At 46.9% G+C, this 14,899-nt stretch overlaps 1 protein-coding gene across 1 annotated transcript in view; it reads left to right on the forward strand.

Moving 5' to 3' along the window:
* Positions 1 to 14,899, forward strand: part of UNC79 (unc-79 subunit of NALCN channel complex) — a gene marked incomplete at its 5' end in the record, with an annotated part of 183,863 nt that overhangs the window by 63,584 nt on the left and 105,380 nt on the right. The window contains 4 exons of the mRNA XM_089662827.1: positions 9 to 295; positions 5,138 to 5,320; positions 10,147 to 10,309; positions 14,500 to 14,652. Coding sequence (XP_089518953.1) covers positions 9 to 295; positions 5,138 to 5,320; positions 10,147 to 10,309; positions 14,500 to 14,652 — 786 coding nt within the window. The remainder of the gene's footprint in view (positions 1 to 8; positions 296 to 5,137; positions 5,321 to 10,146; positions 10,310 to 14,499; positions 14,653 to 14,899) is intronic.

The raw sequence follows: 14,899 nt of genomic DNA on the forward strand, positions 1-14,899 counted from the left end.
TCTCACAGGTCAACATTCGCCAGAAAATGATAACATCATCAAGGACCCTCTCCCGGAGGATGCAGGGATTGACCATCAGACCGTCCATCAGCTGATATCCGTTCTCATGAAATTCATGGCCAAGGATAAGAGCAGCGCAGAGGCCGACATCAGCAGCGCCAAAGCCTTTAACACCGTCAAGCGACATCTGTATGTGTTGTTGGGGTTTGACCAGCAAGAGGGCTGCTTCATGATCGCTCCTCAGAAAATGCGTATCTCCACGTGCTTCAATGCGTTTATTGCCGGAATTGCTCAGGTATGGCTGGTTACCACACTAACATGATCCAGTAAGCGCATGGATTATTTTTTAATCTATTGCCTTCTAAAGTAAATGTGAAAGTCTATTGTTTTCAGTTAGTCAGACTTGACCCATAAATTTACAATAGAGAGGAGCAGTAAATGGTTGTATTTCTAGGTAGCTCAAACCATAGAAAGAAAAAAGAGCGCCACCCCACAACCCGGTGAAATACTGCAAGGGATAACTACTCTTTTTATTTCTAGAGGACCGGGTTCAGCAATTTTAGTTACCCAATCCTCCACTCCCACAGGCTCCTCTGTGTTGCTAGACTAGTCCCTGCAGCCTCTTCTCCCCTATGTTCCAGTGGTCTAAGGCCCTCAAGACTGATGCACAGTATATAGACCTGCATTGGACTTACGGGCGCTGAGAAGCAGTCCACCACCATAGCACAGGGTAGCATTGTCTGGTGGGGGACCTTCATCAGGTCTACAAGAATAAATGGTTGTATTTCTAGGTAGCTCAAACCATAGAAAAAGAGAGAAGAGTGCCAGACCACAACCTGGTGAAATACTGCAAGGATTACCCTCACTTTATTTCTAGAGGAACGGGTTCAGCAGTTTTAGTTACCCAATCCTCCACTCCCACAGGCTCCTCTGTCCTGCTAGACTAGTCCCTGCAGCCTCTTCTCCTCTACGTTCCAGTGGTCTAAGGTTCTCAAGACTGATGCACGGTATATAGACCTTCATTGGACATACGGGCGCTGAGAAGCAGTCCACCACCATAGCACAGGGTAGCATTGTCTGGTGGGGACCTTCATTAGGTCTACAAGAATAAATGGTTGCCCAATCCTCCACTCCCACTGGCTCCTCTGTCCTGCTAGACTAGTCCCTGCAGCCTCTTCTCCTCTACGTTCCAGTGGTCTAAGGCCCTCAAGACTGATGCACAGTATATAGACCTGCATTGGACATACGGGCGCTGAGAAGCAGTCCACCACCATAGCACAGGGTAGCATTGTCTGGTGGGGACCTTCATCAGGTCTACAAGAATAAATGGTTGCCCAATCCTCCACTCCCACAGGCTCCTCTGTCCTGCTAGACTAATCCCTGCAGCCTCTTCTCCTCTGTTCCAGTGGTCTAAGGTTCTCAAGACTGATGCACAGTATATAGACCTGCATTGGACATACGGGCGCTGAGAAGCACTCCACCACCATAGCACAGGGTAGCATTGTCTGGTGGGGACCTTCATCAGGTCTACAAGAATAAATGGTTGCCCAATCCTCCACTCCCACAGGCTCCTCTGTCCTGCTAGACTAGTCCCTGCAGCCTCTTCTCCTCTGTTCCAGTGGTCTAAGGTTCTCAAGACTGATGCACGGTATATAGACCTGCATTGGACATACGGGCGCTGAGGAGCAGTCCATCACCATAGCAGAGGGTAGCATTGTCTGGTTGGGGAGCGGAGGATCAGGTAAGTAAAGCTGCTCTTGCTGTCTCCCTGGAAAGAAAAGGGCAGTTAACCCTTGCAGTGCGGGGCCGCTTACTTCAAGGAGACGGCTTTTAGTTTTTCTGAAGTTGGGATTTAATTGTTGGTATATAGTTCATATAAGAACAGCCAACACATTTTGTAGGGGGCAATACCACTCCCCCTTCATCAGGTCTACAAGAATCAACATATATTCACATTTGTAGTCCTGCTGAATGGGGAGTGGTGTTGCCCTGATACACATTGTTTATGTTTTTGACTTATTAACACATTTTAATGACTTATTTATTAACAATTAAATTGATCTTTAACTGTTTCATTTGTTTGTTGTCTGAGGTTCCACTTCTGTGTTTCTATGGTTGTCAGGAGCTGAGTCACCTGCTGGTGACACTGTACTTCCCAGAGTGGAGAGTTGTAGTTCCAGTGTCCACCAGCAGGTGTCTCTCCTAGCAGTTTCTGTTAATCAGTCTTCACCTGATGCTGTTTGGTGGGGGGGTATTTAGTCTTTCCTGTGGTAGGGGTGGATCTTAATAGGAAGGGTAGGACAATATTTAGATGGGGGGGGAGGGTGCCGATTTTAGTCTTGCCTAGGGCAGCACAAAACCAAAATATGCCATTGCTTCCTCTGCACCCTCCCACGTTGAAGAAAAATATATTTGAAATATATTTTAAAAATATTCTTCCCAAATATATTGACATATTTCAAATACTACAATTTTGGCCGTATTCAATATATTTCAAAATATATTTCAATACATATATATATATGCTGTATGTTGAAATGCGTTTTTATATATGAAAAATATTTGTAAAAATATATATTTTTTAAATATCTTCAGATTTTTTTTAACATATAAAAAAAGTAATTTTAACATATATGTTTACATATATTTGTAAACGCATTCCAAAAATGTACATTAAATGTATTTTTAAAGACATACAGTATATTTGAAAATGCATTTTTAAAAATATTTTTCATATATTTTGTAATAATAACGCATTTCGACGAACAGTATATATATATATAATTATACAGTATTTATAAAGCGCCAACAGTTTGCTCAGCGCTGTACATTATAGTGGGGTACAGTACGTGAGACAATACAGTAACAATACAATACACGAGGGGTTCGAGGGCCCTGCTCTTTGGAGCTTACAATCCAAGAGGGAGGGGATGGTGGTACAGGAGGAAATAGCTGTGGGGGATGGAGTGGTGGGAAGAGTGGAGGAGATCGGGAATTAGTTGAGGGTGGGGTAGGCTTCTCTGAACAGATGGGTTTTCAAGGTGCGCCTAAAGGTGAGGAGGGTAGGTGACAGTCTGATGGATTAGGATAGTGAGTTCCAGAGGAAGGGGGAAGCCCTGGAGAAGTCCTGGAGATGGGCATGGGAGGAGGAGACCAGGGAACTAGAGAGTAGGAGGTCTTGTGAGGAGCGGAGAGTACATTTTGGGTGGTATTTGGATACCAGGTCGGTGATGTAGTACGGCGCAGTGTTATGAACAGCTTTGTACGACAGTGTTAGTAATTAGAATTTTATCCGTTGGGCAATTGGAAGCCAGTGGAGGGAATGGCAGAGGGGGGTGGCGGATACAGAGCGGTTAGTAAGGTGGATGAGTCTGGCTGCCGAATTCAGGATAGACTGAAGCTGGGATAGCCTGTGTTGGGGTAGGCCAGTGAGGAGGGAGTTGCAGTAGTCCAGACGTGAGATAATGAGGGAGTGGATGAGTTGCTTTGTAGTTTCCGGGGTTAGGAACGAACGTATTTTGGAGATGTTGAGGAGGTGGAGTCTGCATGAATTTGTCAGCGATTGGACCTGGGGCTGGAAAGACAGATTGGAGTCTAGGATGACACCTAGTACTTTGGTTTGCGGGGTGGGGCTTATGGTGGCGTTGTTGGTCGTGATGGAGAGGTCGGGGGGGGGGGGGGTGGGGGGGTCTGGGGGGAAACTAGAAGCTCGGTTTTGGGAAGGTTCAGTTTGAGGAAGTGGAGTGACATCCAATCCGATATGTCGTTCAGAAGGCTAGTGATACGGGCGGAGACTGAGGGGGGTGAGGCGGGGGGTTGAGAGATAGATTTGAGTGTCCTCGGCATAGAGGTGATAATTGAAGCCGTGGGAGTGTATCAGTTTGCCGAGGGAGGAGGTGTAGATGGAGAAGAGAAGGGGCCTGAGGACAGAACCTTGGGGGACCCCAACAGAGAGGGGGAGTGAGGGGGAGGTGGTAGCATTATAGGTAACGCTGAAGGAGCGCTGTGATAGATAGGACGAGAGCCAGGAGAGAGCGGAGTCTCTGAGGCCAAAAGAGTATAGTGTTTTGAGGAGGAGGGGGTGGTGGACTGTGTCGAAAGCCGCAGAGAGGTCGAGGAGTAGGAGCACTGAATAGTGGCCATTAGCTTTGGTGGTTAGCAGGTCGTTGGAGAGTTTGAGTAAGGCGGTTTTGGTGGAGTGTAGGGGATGGAAGCCGGACTGTAGGGGATCAAGGAGGTTGTTATCAGTGAGGTGGGCGCTCAGGCAGTTGTAGACTAAGTGCTCGAGGAGTTTGGATGAAAATGGCAGCAGGGAGATGGGTCTAAGGATGTTTAGGTCGGTGGGATCCAGGGAGGGTTTTTAAGTATGGGAGTGATGTGCGCATGCTTCAGAGGGGAGGGGAATGCGCCAGTAGAGAGGGACAGATTAAAGATGTGAGTGAGGGAGCGTAGGATGGAGGAGGGAGGTCGTAGGAGTTGTGTGGGGGCAGGGTCTACGGTCAAAATTGTAGTATTTCAAATATATTTTTCTTCCATGTGGGCTACTACTGGCTGCCCATGATGTTTGGTGTGCAACAGGAAAGGGGTGTGGGAAGAGGATGCAAATGTCATCCGAATAATAGAGTGCCCAGACTTGAAGCTTCTCTGAAGGTGAAGTAAAGTTTCTCAGCGTCTGGCGATATCGGCTCTATGGATTTGGAGCCACTGATTCGCTTTAATTGCGGTGAATTTATCTAAACTGATTTTTCTGCAGAATTCTGGCCAATCACATCCTTATTGATAAAGTTAGGGTTAGAATTAGTGTTAGGTTTCCTCCATCCATCAATATCTAATGTTATGTTTCCAGCCAATGAGAAGCTGCTTTTTTTGATGGACGAACCATTTCAGGATCATTGAAAGGAGCTTCCCTGATTCCCAGTAGCCATTCAAAAACCGTGGCCTCCTTAGACCACCTCATTGCACCTTTCTCATTGACTGCAACATATTTCATTAACGTGGGGGAAATTTTGGTTGAGCAGCCCATAAATGGTGATGTTTTTGTCAAAGAGAAAACTCAAAATTTCACCCATCCCTACTGGCTACAACCCAATATAAAAGATTGCTGTTTCCTTCTAAGTATATGTCTTCTTATTTGCAGGTGATGGATTACAACATCAATCTTGGAAAGCACCTTCTGCCCCTGGTGGTCCAAGTTCTAAAATACTGCACCTGCCCCCAGCTCCGCCATTACTTCCAGCAGCCACCCCGCTGTTCCCTCTGGTCTCTGAGGCCTCATATCCGTCAGATGTGGCTGAAGGCTCTTCTTGTTATTCTCTATAAGGTGAGGCCATGAGGTTGTATGCATTTGTCTATAAACTCAGGATGGAAAGGAAATGCAGTAGCCTGACTGAGGTTGAAACAGTCTATAATGGATCAGTCCACCCAACTTACCTCATTTACTGACAAAGTTGTGGTAGAAGGTCATTCGACTCGCTACAATCTTCCAATGCTGAAATGTAACTATTGGCTTGTACAATAACACAATTATCTGATACAATCTGGTAAAATATCCTCGACTTACTCCTCATCATATTTAGTAGACACCTCCCAAAATGCATTGACTGATGCTCACCTGGATATGTTTGTTTAACTTGTATACACGATAATCCCAAAAGTGTTGTCCCTGCCCTCCCGATCATATGATTCAGGTGCTCCAATCCCCTCCCAATCATGTGATTCAGGTGTTCCAATCCCCTCCCAATCATATGGTTCAGGTGTTCCAATCCCCTCCCAATCATGTGATTCAGGTGTTCCAATCCCCTCCCAATCATGTGATTCAGGTGCTCCAATCCCCTCCCAATCATGTGATTCAGGTGTTCCAATCCCCTCCCAATCATGTGGTTCAGGTGTTCCAATCCCCTCCCAATCATGTGATTCAGGTGTTCCAATCCCCTCCCAATCATGTGATTCAGGTGTTCCAATCCCCTCCCAATCATGTGGTTCAGGTGTTCCAATCACCTCCCAATCATGTGATTCAGGTGTTCCAATCCCCTCCATATCATGTGATTCAGGTGTTCCAATCCCCTCCATATCATGTGATTCAGGTGTTCCAATCCCCTCCATATCATGTGATTCAGGTGTTCCAATCCCCTCCATATCATGTGATTCAGGTGTTCCAATCCCCTCCATATCATGTGATTCAGGTGTTCCAATCCCCTCCCAATCATGTGATTCAGGTGCTCCAATCCCCTCCATGGACACAGGTGTATACAATCAAGCCCCTAGGCATGCAGACGGCTTCTACAAACATTGGTGAAAGAATGAGTCGCTCTCAGGAGCTCAGTGACTCCAAGCGTGGTCCCGTGATAGGTGGCCACCTGGGCAATAAGTCCATCCGTGACATTTCCTGGCTACTAAATATTCCACGCTCAACTGTTAGTGGGATTATAACAAAGTGGAAGCCACTGGGAACAACAGCCACTCAGCCACCAAGTGGTAGGCCACGTCACATGACAGAGTGGGGTCAGCGCATGCTGAAGCGCACAGTGCGCAGAAGTCGCCAACTGTCTGCAGAGTCAATAGCTAAAGACCTCCAAACTTGGTGTGGCCTTCAGATGAGCCCAACAACAGTGCGTAGAGAGCTTCCTGGAATGGGTTTCCATGGCCGAGCAGATGCATCCAAGCCTTCCATCACCAAGTGCAATGCAAAGCCGTGGTGTAAAGTACACCGCCACTGGACTCTAGAGCAGGGGAGACCTGTTCTCTGGAGGGACCAATCACACTTCTCTGTCTGGCAATCCGATGGACGTGTCTGGGGTTGGCAGTTGCCAGGAGAACGGTACTTGCCTGACTGCATTGTGCCAAGTGTAAAGTTTGGTGGAGGGGGGGATTATGGTGTGGGGTTGTTTTTCAGGGATTGGGCTTGGCCCCCTAGTTCCAGTGAAGGGAACTCTTAAGGCAACATTTTGGACAAATTCATGCTCCCAACTTTGTGGGAGGAGTTTGGGGATGGCCCCTTCCTGTTCCAACATGACTGCGCACCAGTGCACAAAGCAAGGTCCATAAAGACATGGAGGAGCCAGTTTGGGGTGGAGGAACTTGACTGTCCTGCACAGAGTCCTGACCTCAACCCCATAGAACACCTTTGGGATGAATTAGAGCGGAGACTGTGAGCCAGGCCTCCTCCCCCGACATCAGTGCCTGACCTGACAAATGTGCTTCTGGAAGAATGGTCCAACCTTCCCATAGACACCCTCCTAAACCTTGTGGACGGCCTTCCCAGAAGAGTTTTAAGCTGTCATAGCTCCAAAGGGCGGGGCCAACTCAATATTGAACCCTACGGACTCAGACTGGGGGGCCATTAAAGGTCATGTGTGTGGAAAGGGCGGGGCCAACTCAATATTGAACCCTGCGGATTAAGACTGGAGGGCCATTAAAGGTCATGTGTGGGGAAAAGGGCGGGGCCAACTCAATATTGAACCCTATGGACTAAGACTGGGGGGCCATTAAAGGTCATGTGTCTGGAAAGGCCGGGGCCCAATAATTTTGGTGATATAGTGTATATACTGTACACATCGGAGACTATAATACATAAATACATTTCCAACTTGACCCTCATTTTAGAAAACTGATACTGGTACAACACTTCCAAAATCCCTGCCAGGACTTCCAGAGTTCTCTGAATTATTGCTGGGTGTGTCCCCTGATCAAATGGGTATTTACACTCCAGCCTGTGAAGTGTCTGGTTTTGTGTCTTCTCACTAGCTTCCCCTTGTTGCAAGGACTATAATACTCACCCTCAAGAATGCCTGACTGTTGCTGACTCAGACTGACCCGGACTGTTCTCTTGCCTGCCAAGACTCAAATATTATTCTGCCTGCCGCCTGTCAAGACCAGAATACTGTTCTGTCTGCTGCCTGTCAGGACTCCTGCCTGGACCTGGATAAGTTCCAGAAAACAAAAAAAGGACAGAAGTTTGTAAGGAAGAAAGGAGGGAAGTTCAGAAGGAATGAGGAAAAGCAGGAAGGGACAGAGGAAGGAATGGATGAAGGGAGGAAGGATATAGGAAAGGAAGGAGAGAAGGGAGGAAGAGAGAGAGGAAGGAAGGCTAGAAGAGTGAAGGAAGGTTAGAGAGGAAGAAGGGAGAGAGGAAGGAAGGAAAGGAGAGAGGAAGGAAGGAAAGGAGAGAGGAAGGAAGGATAGAAGAGTGAAGGAAGGTTAGAGAGGAAGAAGAGAGAGAGGAAGGAAGGAAAGGAGAGAGGAAGGAAGGATAGAAATGTGAAGGAAGGTTAGAGAGGAAGAAGGGAGAGAGGAAGAAAGGAAAGGAGAGAGGAAGGAAGGATAGAAGAGTGAAGGAAGGTTAGAGAGGAAGAAGAGAGAGAGGAAGGAAGGAAAGGAGAGAGGAAGGAAGGAAGTTTAGAGAGGATGGAGGGAGAGAGGGAGGAAGGAAAGGAGAGAGGAAGGGAGGGAGAGAGGAAGAAATAGAGAGGAAGGAAGGAAGTTTAGAGAGGAAAGGGGGAGAGAGGAAGGAAGGGAGGGAGAGCGAAAGAAAGGAAAGGAGAGCAGAAGGAAGGGACAGAGGAAGGAATAGAGAGAGGAAGAAAGATTAGAGAGGAAAGATGGGAGAGAGGAAGGAAGAGAGATAGGAAGCATGGACAGAAGAGGGAAAGGAAGGGAGAGAGGAAGGATGGAAGGGAGAGAGGAAGGATGGAAGGGAGAGAGGAAGGATGGAAGGGAGAGAGGAAGGATGGAAGGGAAAGGAAGGAATTTTGGTTTACATTTCTATTGCCACTTATTTTAGCTGTAATTAAATAACAATGACTGGATATTTCCATTATAAAGCTTTTGGGTTTTGCAAGCAAAGTCACCATTTGTACTGGAAGCCACACTGAGCGCGGTGATTGTACATCAATCTCATGAATATGTAGACACAGGACTCGGTTTGGTTCGGATCATTGTCTGTCAGCTGCTCTTCAAGCTGCTGACGTCCCATACAAAGAATTCCATGTTTATGGTAATAGGGGCTCCTCTGCAGACTTGGGGTCACTCACACTGCAGACACCTGTCAGCTCCGGTCTGACTCCATGACACCGAGATGTTCCAATCCGTCTGCATGTGACACTTCCTGAGGGCCGGTCATCATCTTGTGTGACACTGCGTCAGCGGACTTCCTTATCTGAGGATAAATGAGTGGAAACAATGTATCAATTTTGTGTGTTTTCTTTTTTCCGATGACAGCTCCTTATAGTGTAATGATGGGCTATTGCGGGACTTGTGCTTCTTCAGTAGCTGCGGAAAAAAGTTGATCTCACTTTAAAAATGATATAAAGCTGAACACCAGGAAATAAAGAAAACAACATCTCTGTAGTTATTAATATGTTCCTAAATGTATATATAAGAAGTATAGTATTCCGATGTGACCTCATATCAGCCTCTTACAGGCCACTGTATAGCAGAGCTCAGACTGAGGGAAGGGAGAAGCCGAACAAGGAGCCAAACACATGGTGCTCACAAGAGGCTTGCTGACAGCAGGAGAGAGCAGAGGGACAGAGAGATGGGTTCATCAGTCTTCTGCTTCTCCTTTCACTGTCTAATCACAGGCTGGGGGAGGGACAAGACCTGCTTCTCCTTTCACTGTCCAATCACAGGCTGGGGGAGGAACAAGACCTGTAAGTATTCAGGAACTGCAGCAGAGAAAAAAATCAGGTCTCCTGCACAGGGGCGGACTGACAACTCATGGGACCCCCAGGCAATAGGGGATCATGGGGCCCCTGTGTCCTTGTCCACACTCAAAGCACACCCAAAAAAGCCTATAAAAGGTACCAGGGGCATTTCATGGGGCCCCCTTCTGACCCCAGGCCCTCGGGCAGTGCCTGAGTGCTCGAATGGTCAGTCCTCCCCTGCTCCTGCCCCACCATGCAGGGCTGTGCTGTAGAATTTTCAGGACCACGCGGAGAGAATGACAAGTATACAGTATATATGTATCTCAGCTTTACATGATAATAGTATCTTTCGGAATTCAGAGTAACTTTTAGGATCAGGAACCAATTATCCATTTCAACAAGACAGGTTGGAGTCGGTGTCTGACGGCGTGACATGGGTGGCGCCATTTCTATGCTCCGCATTGCCATGACCGCACATTAAAGATAACTTTTCCTCGTCTTCCAGTACCCGTACAGAGAAGCTGACCTCAGCAAGATCGTTCTGCATCTGATCCACATAACCGTCAACACCCTCAACGCCCAGTACCACAGCTGCAAACCGCATGCCACCGCCGGGCCGCTGTACAGCGACAACAGCAACATCAGCAGATACAGCGAAAAGGAAAAAGGTGAGCCCCGCCATTCGTGGTCGTGGCGGTGATAGTTCTCTGATTTTGGTGCCACGTCTACAATGAAGGGTGTGCTGCGATTTTGTATTACATCATAGACGAGCTGATGCATTAAAGCGGTAGTAAGGGCCAACTTAAATTATTCTTAATTATTAACCCCTTCACGCCTGAGGGTAAAACAAATGTAAACGCCTAAGCACAATTTTGCAACGTTGACCTGTGTTAGTAAAACCGCACATATCATCACAACTACTTTGTATTATACTGCGTTTTTTTTACGACAAATTGGGCTTTCATTTGGTGGTAAATGGTAATGGATATCTCCTGATTTTTTTTTTTATTAGCAAAGGAAAACTGGCTCAAAATAGTAAAAAAAATAGTTTTTTTTATTTATTTGTGTGTTTCTTGTTACTACCATAACCTACCACCAAAGAACAATCCAAAATACATTCTCCAGCTCTTGACGATCGCAGTGATACCATATATGTGGATGTTGTTTGTTGTTTGTACCCGGAGTGCGGCCCAGAGACAATAGTGCGCATTTTGTTTTGTTTTTTACCTAAAACACACTGACATTAACACTAACTGACACTGATACCAATTTTTTTTTTTAATCCTGACCATTGTCCCTGACCTTGACCCTGACCTTGACCCAAACACTTACCCTGGCACTGAACTAGATCAAACCTTAATCTAGGTATTTTTTCTTTCTTTTTTTTCTTTTTTAATATTTCTTTTTTTAATATTTATTTATTTATCTTTTTTTTTTTTTTTTTTCTTTTTACAAACATTTTTGTTTTCTCTCTTCCAGGAGTTAGAGAGATACAACGTATGATATAATGTATATAATGATACAATGTATAATAGGATGTATATAATGATACAATGTATAATAGGATGTATATAATGATACAATGTATAATAGGATGTATATAATGATACAATGTATAATAGGATGTATATAATGATACAATGTATAATAGGATGTATATAATGATACAATGTATAATGGAATGTATATAATGATACAATGTATCTCTCTCCTCCATTCATAGAGAGAAAAAAAAACAAGGGGGCCGGGCTGTACAGTGACTGATCGCTGTGACAGCCAATCAGAGGCTATCACAGCGATCATGTGACCCGGAATCGGGAGCCCTGAGTCCTGATTGTTAGAACGGGACCCGATGCTTTCAGTGACACCGCGGTCTTTGTGCTGGGAGTGCGCCGTGCGGCGTGCTTCCAGCAGAAAGACAGGTACTCAGATATGCGGCCCCACAGAAAAATGCCCAGTCCTGTGAGGCCGCATATTTGTGTTACGTCAGCGTTAAGAGGTTAATCCCTAACCAGTGGTGTATTTAGGTTTTGTGCTGCTCTAGGTAACACAAAAATTGGCGTGCGCCCCCCCCCTCCCCACACAGAGCCTGACATTGACCAAGAACACCCCTGCCCTCCACCTGAGCCTTCCACTGCCCCCCATACACCAGCCACCATCCCCCATGGTGAGAGAGACACTCACCTTCACAGCTGCGGACCAGGGGCGGACTGACCATCTGGAAACTCGGTCACTGCCCGAGGGCCCGGGGTCAGTAGGGGGCCCCATGAGATGCCCCTGGTACCTTTTTCATAGGCTTTTTTGATTTTGGCCAAGGACACAGGGGCCCCATTATCCCCTATTGCCCGGGGGCCCCATGAGTTGTCAGTCCGCCCCTGCTCCAGACATTCCCAGGAACGAGAGTCGGGCTCTGCATACACCGTCATGAAACAGGAGGAAACATTATAAAGAATACTAAGAGCTAGCCTTTACCACAACTTTATTACACGAGACACAAAAGGGCGCCAGCTAAGTGTACCATAAACAGTTTATTGGTGTAAAACAGCCAATTGTAGACTTGCGTGACAATAAGTACAAGTGAAGAAGTGAAAAAACAACCACTCTGGAGCGCGGAAGTGACATCACCTGTAGGGTGGGCCTGTTGCTATGGTAACGTGTTTCGGAGGTGGTGGTTCTTCACTTCCGGTATCCATGGACTCGGCTCTTCTGTAGTCCATCCACTGACTGCACACTGTCAGCCGCTTCGTGCGGTATTCCAGGTGGACGAATCCTAGCATCCTGTATTTGGCTGCAGATAAGCGATCCTGGAAGGGAAGAATCACCACTCCGAGACACTTTACCATAGCAACCGGAGTGCTTGTCTCCAGAGTGCTTGTCTCCAGAGTGCTTGTCTCCAGAGTGCCTGTCTCCAGAGTAGTCTCCAGAGTAGTTGTCTCCAGAGTAGTTGTCTCCAGAGTGCCTGTCTCCAGAGTGCCTGTCTCCAGAGTGCCTGTCTCCAGAGTAGTTGTCTCCAGAGTGCTCCTCTCCAGAGTGCTCCTCTCCAGAGTGCTCCTCTCCAGAGTAGTTGTCTCCAGAGTGCTCCTCTCCAGAGTGCTCCTCTCCAGAGTGCTCCTCTCCAGAGTAGTTGTCTCCAGAGTGCTCGTCTCCAGAGTGGTTGTTCTTCACTTCCTCACTTGTACTTATTGTCACTCTAGTCTGCAATTGGTTGTTTTCTACTAATAAACGTTTTATTTATGCTACACTTAGCTGGCACCCCCGTATTTCCCTCCCTTGTGCTTTCAGAGACCTGTTCCTGTCTGGGGCTGCCAGCGAGAGAGACAAATATACACTTTTATATACATGGGACTTTGTAGACTTTTTGAACTTTTTCATTTGAAGTCTTACCCATTTTAGGAACGCCCATTGTTTGTGTGGTTAGCAGTGGATAGTATACCCAGATCACTTGCAGTATATGATTGTTGTGCTATGAACTCTTCTATGTAGAAACCTTCCTAGCGGGACATCCTGTGTGGCTTGTGAAAGCTAAAACCATATACTCCGGGGCCAGCTCTGTAGTCTAGATCAGTGGTCTCCAAACTGCGGCCCGGGGGCCTGATGTGGCCCTTTGCTTGCCTTTATCTGGCCCTCGGGGCACTTTTCCTTCCACTGATACAAGACACTATTTCCTTCCTTCCACCAACAATGGGGCACAATTACTACTACGGACATCAAGAATGAGGAACTATTCCTCCCACTGACACCAATGATGGGGCACTATTCCTCCCACTGACACCATTGATGGGGCACTATTCCTCCCACTGACACCAATGATGGGGCACTATTCCTCCCACTGACACCAATGATGGGGCACTATTCCTCCCACTGACACCAATGATGGGGCACTATTCCTGCCACTGACACCAAGGATGGGGCACTATTCCTGCCACTGACACCAATGATGGGGCACTATTTCCCCCCACTAACACCAATGATGGGGCACTATTCCTCCCACTGATACCAATGATGGGGCACTATTCCTGCCACTGATACCAGTGATGGGGCACTATTCCTCCCACTGACACCAAGGATGGGGAACTATTTCCCCCCAATGACACCAACAATAGGACACTATTCCTCAAACTGACACCAATGATGGGGCACTATTCCTGCCACTGACACCAAGGATGGGGCACTATTCCTGCCACTGACACCAAGGATGGGGCACTATTCCTGCCACTGACACCAATGATGGGGCACTATTTCCCCCCACTAACACCAATGATGGGGCACTATTCCTCCCACTGATACCAATGATGGGGCACTATTCCTGCCACTGACACCAAGGATGGGGAACTATTTCCCCCCAATGACACCAACAATAGGACACTATTCCTCAAACTGACACCAATGATGGGGCACTATTCCTCCCACAGACACCAATGATGGGGCACTATTCCTCCCACTTACACCAAGGATGGGGCACTATTCCTGCCACTGACACCAAGGATGGGGCACTATTCCTCCCACTGACACAAGGATGGGGCACTATTCCTCCCACTGACACCAAGGATGGGGCACTCTTCCTCCCACTGATACCAATGATGGGGCACTATTCCTCCCACTGACACCAATGATGAGGCACTGTTCCTCCCACTGACACCAAGGATGGGGCACTATTCCTCCCCCTAATGCCAAAGATGTGTTGTTTACTCCCACTGATGCCGGGACAATTTCTACTCCCCATGGCCACACTCCGCCCCCCCAAAAGTCTGATGGACAGTAAACTGGCCCTATGTTTAGAAGGTGTGGAGACCCCTGCTCTAGATGATTCAACACTGGGTTTTATTCATTTCCAATGTTTGTGCTTTGACCACCTTAGCGGAGGAGGACAGCGTGTTTGACGAGTCTGATATCCACGATACGCCAACCGGGGCCGGAAATAAAGAATCGCAGACCTTCTTTGCCCGATTAAAGAGGATCGGCGGGAGCAAGATCGTGAAATACCAACCGGTGGAGATGAGTGCCCAGAGAAGTATGAATATTGCCTTTATCTTTCTGTTGGGATGTCTTTGGGGCCTACAAGTTAGAACTGGAATCTGGGGTTAACTTTTCGCCCATTGTACGGTTTGGATGAAGTTTGAATATTCTCCCTATGTTTTTTTTTTTATATTTATTTTTATTGAGTTTTGCATATGTAAACACATACAGCTTGACAATGAAATAACAAAAATAAACAAAAAAATAAAAAACAAAAAATAACAAAAAAACCCACAACAACC

This window comes from Staurois parvus, unplaced genomic scaffold, assembly GCF_062004578.1.
Source record: "Staurois parvus isolate SC_StPar_1 unplaced genomic scaffold, SC_StPar_1.0 ptg001563l, whole genome shotgun sequence".
Classification (NCBI taxonomy): domain Eukaryota; kingdom Metazoa; phylum Chordata; class Amphibia; order Anura; family Ranidae; genus Staurois; species Staurois parvus.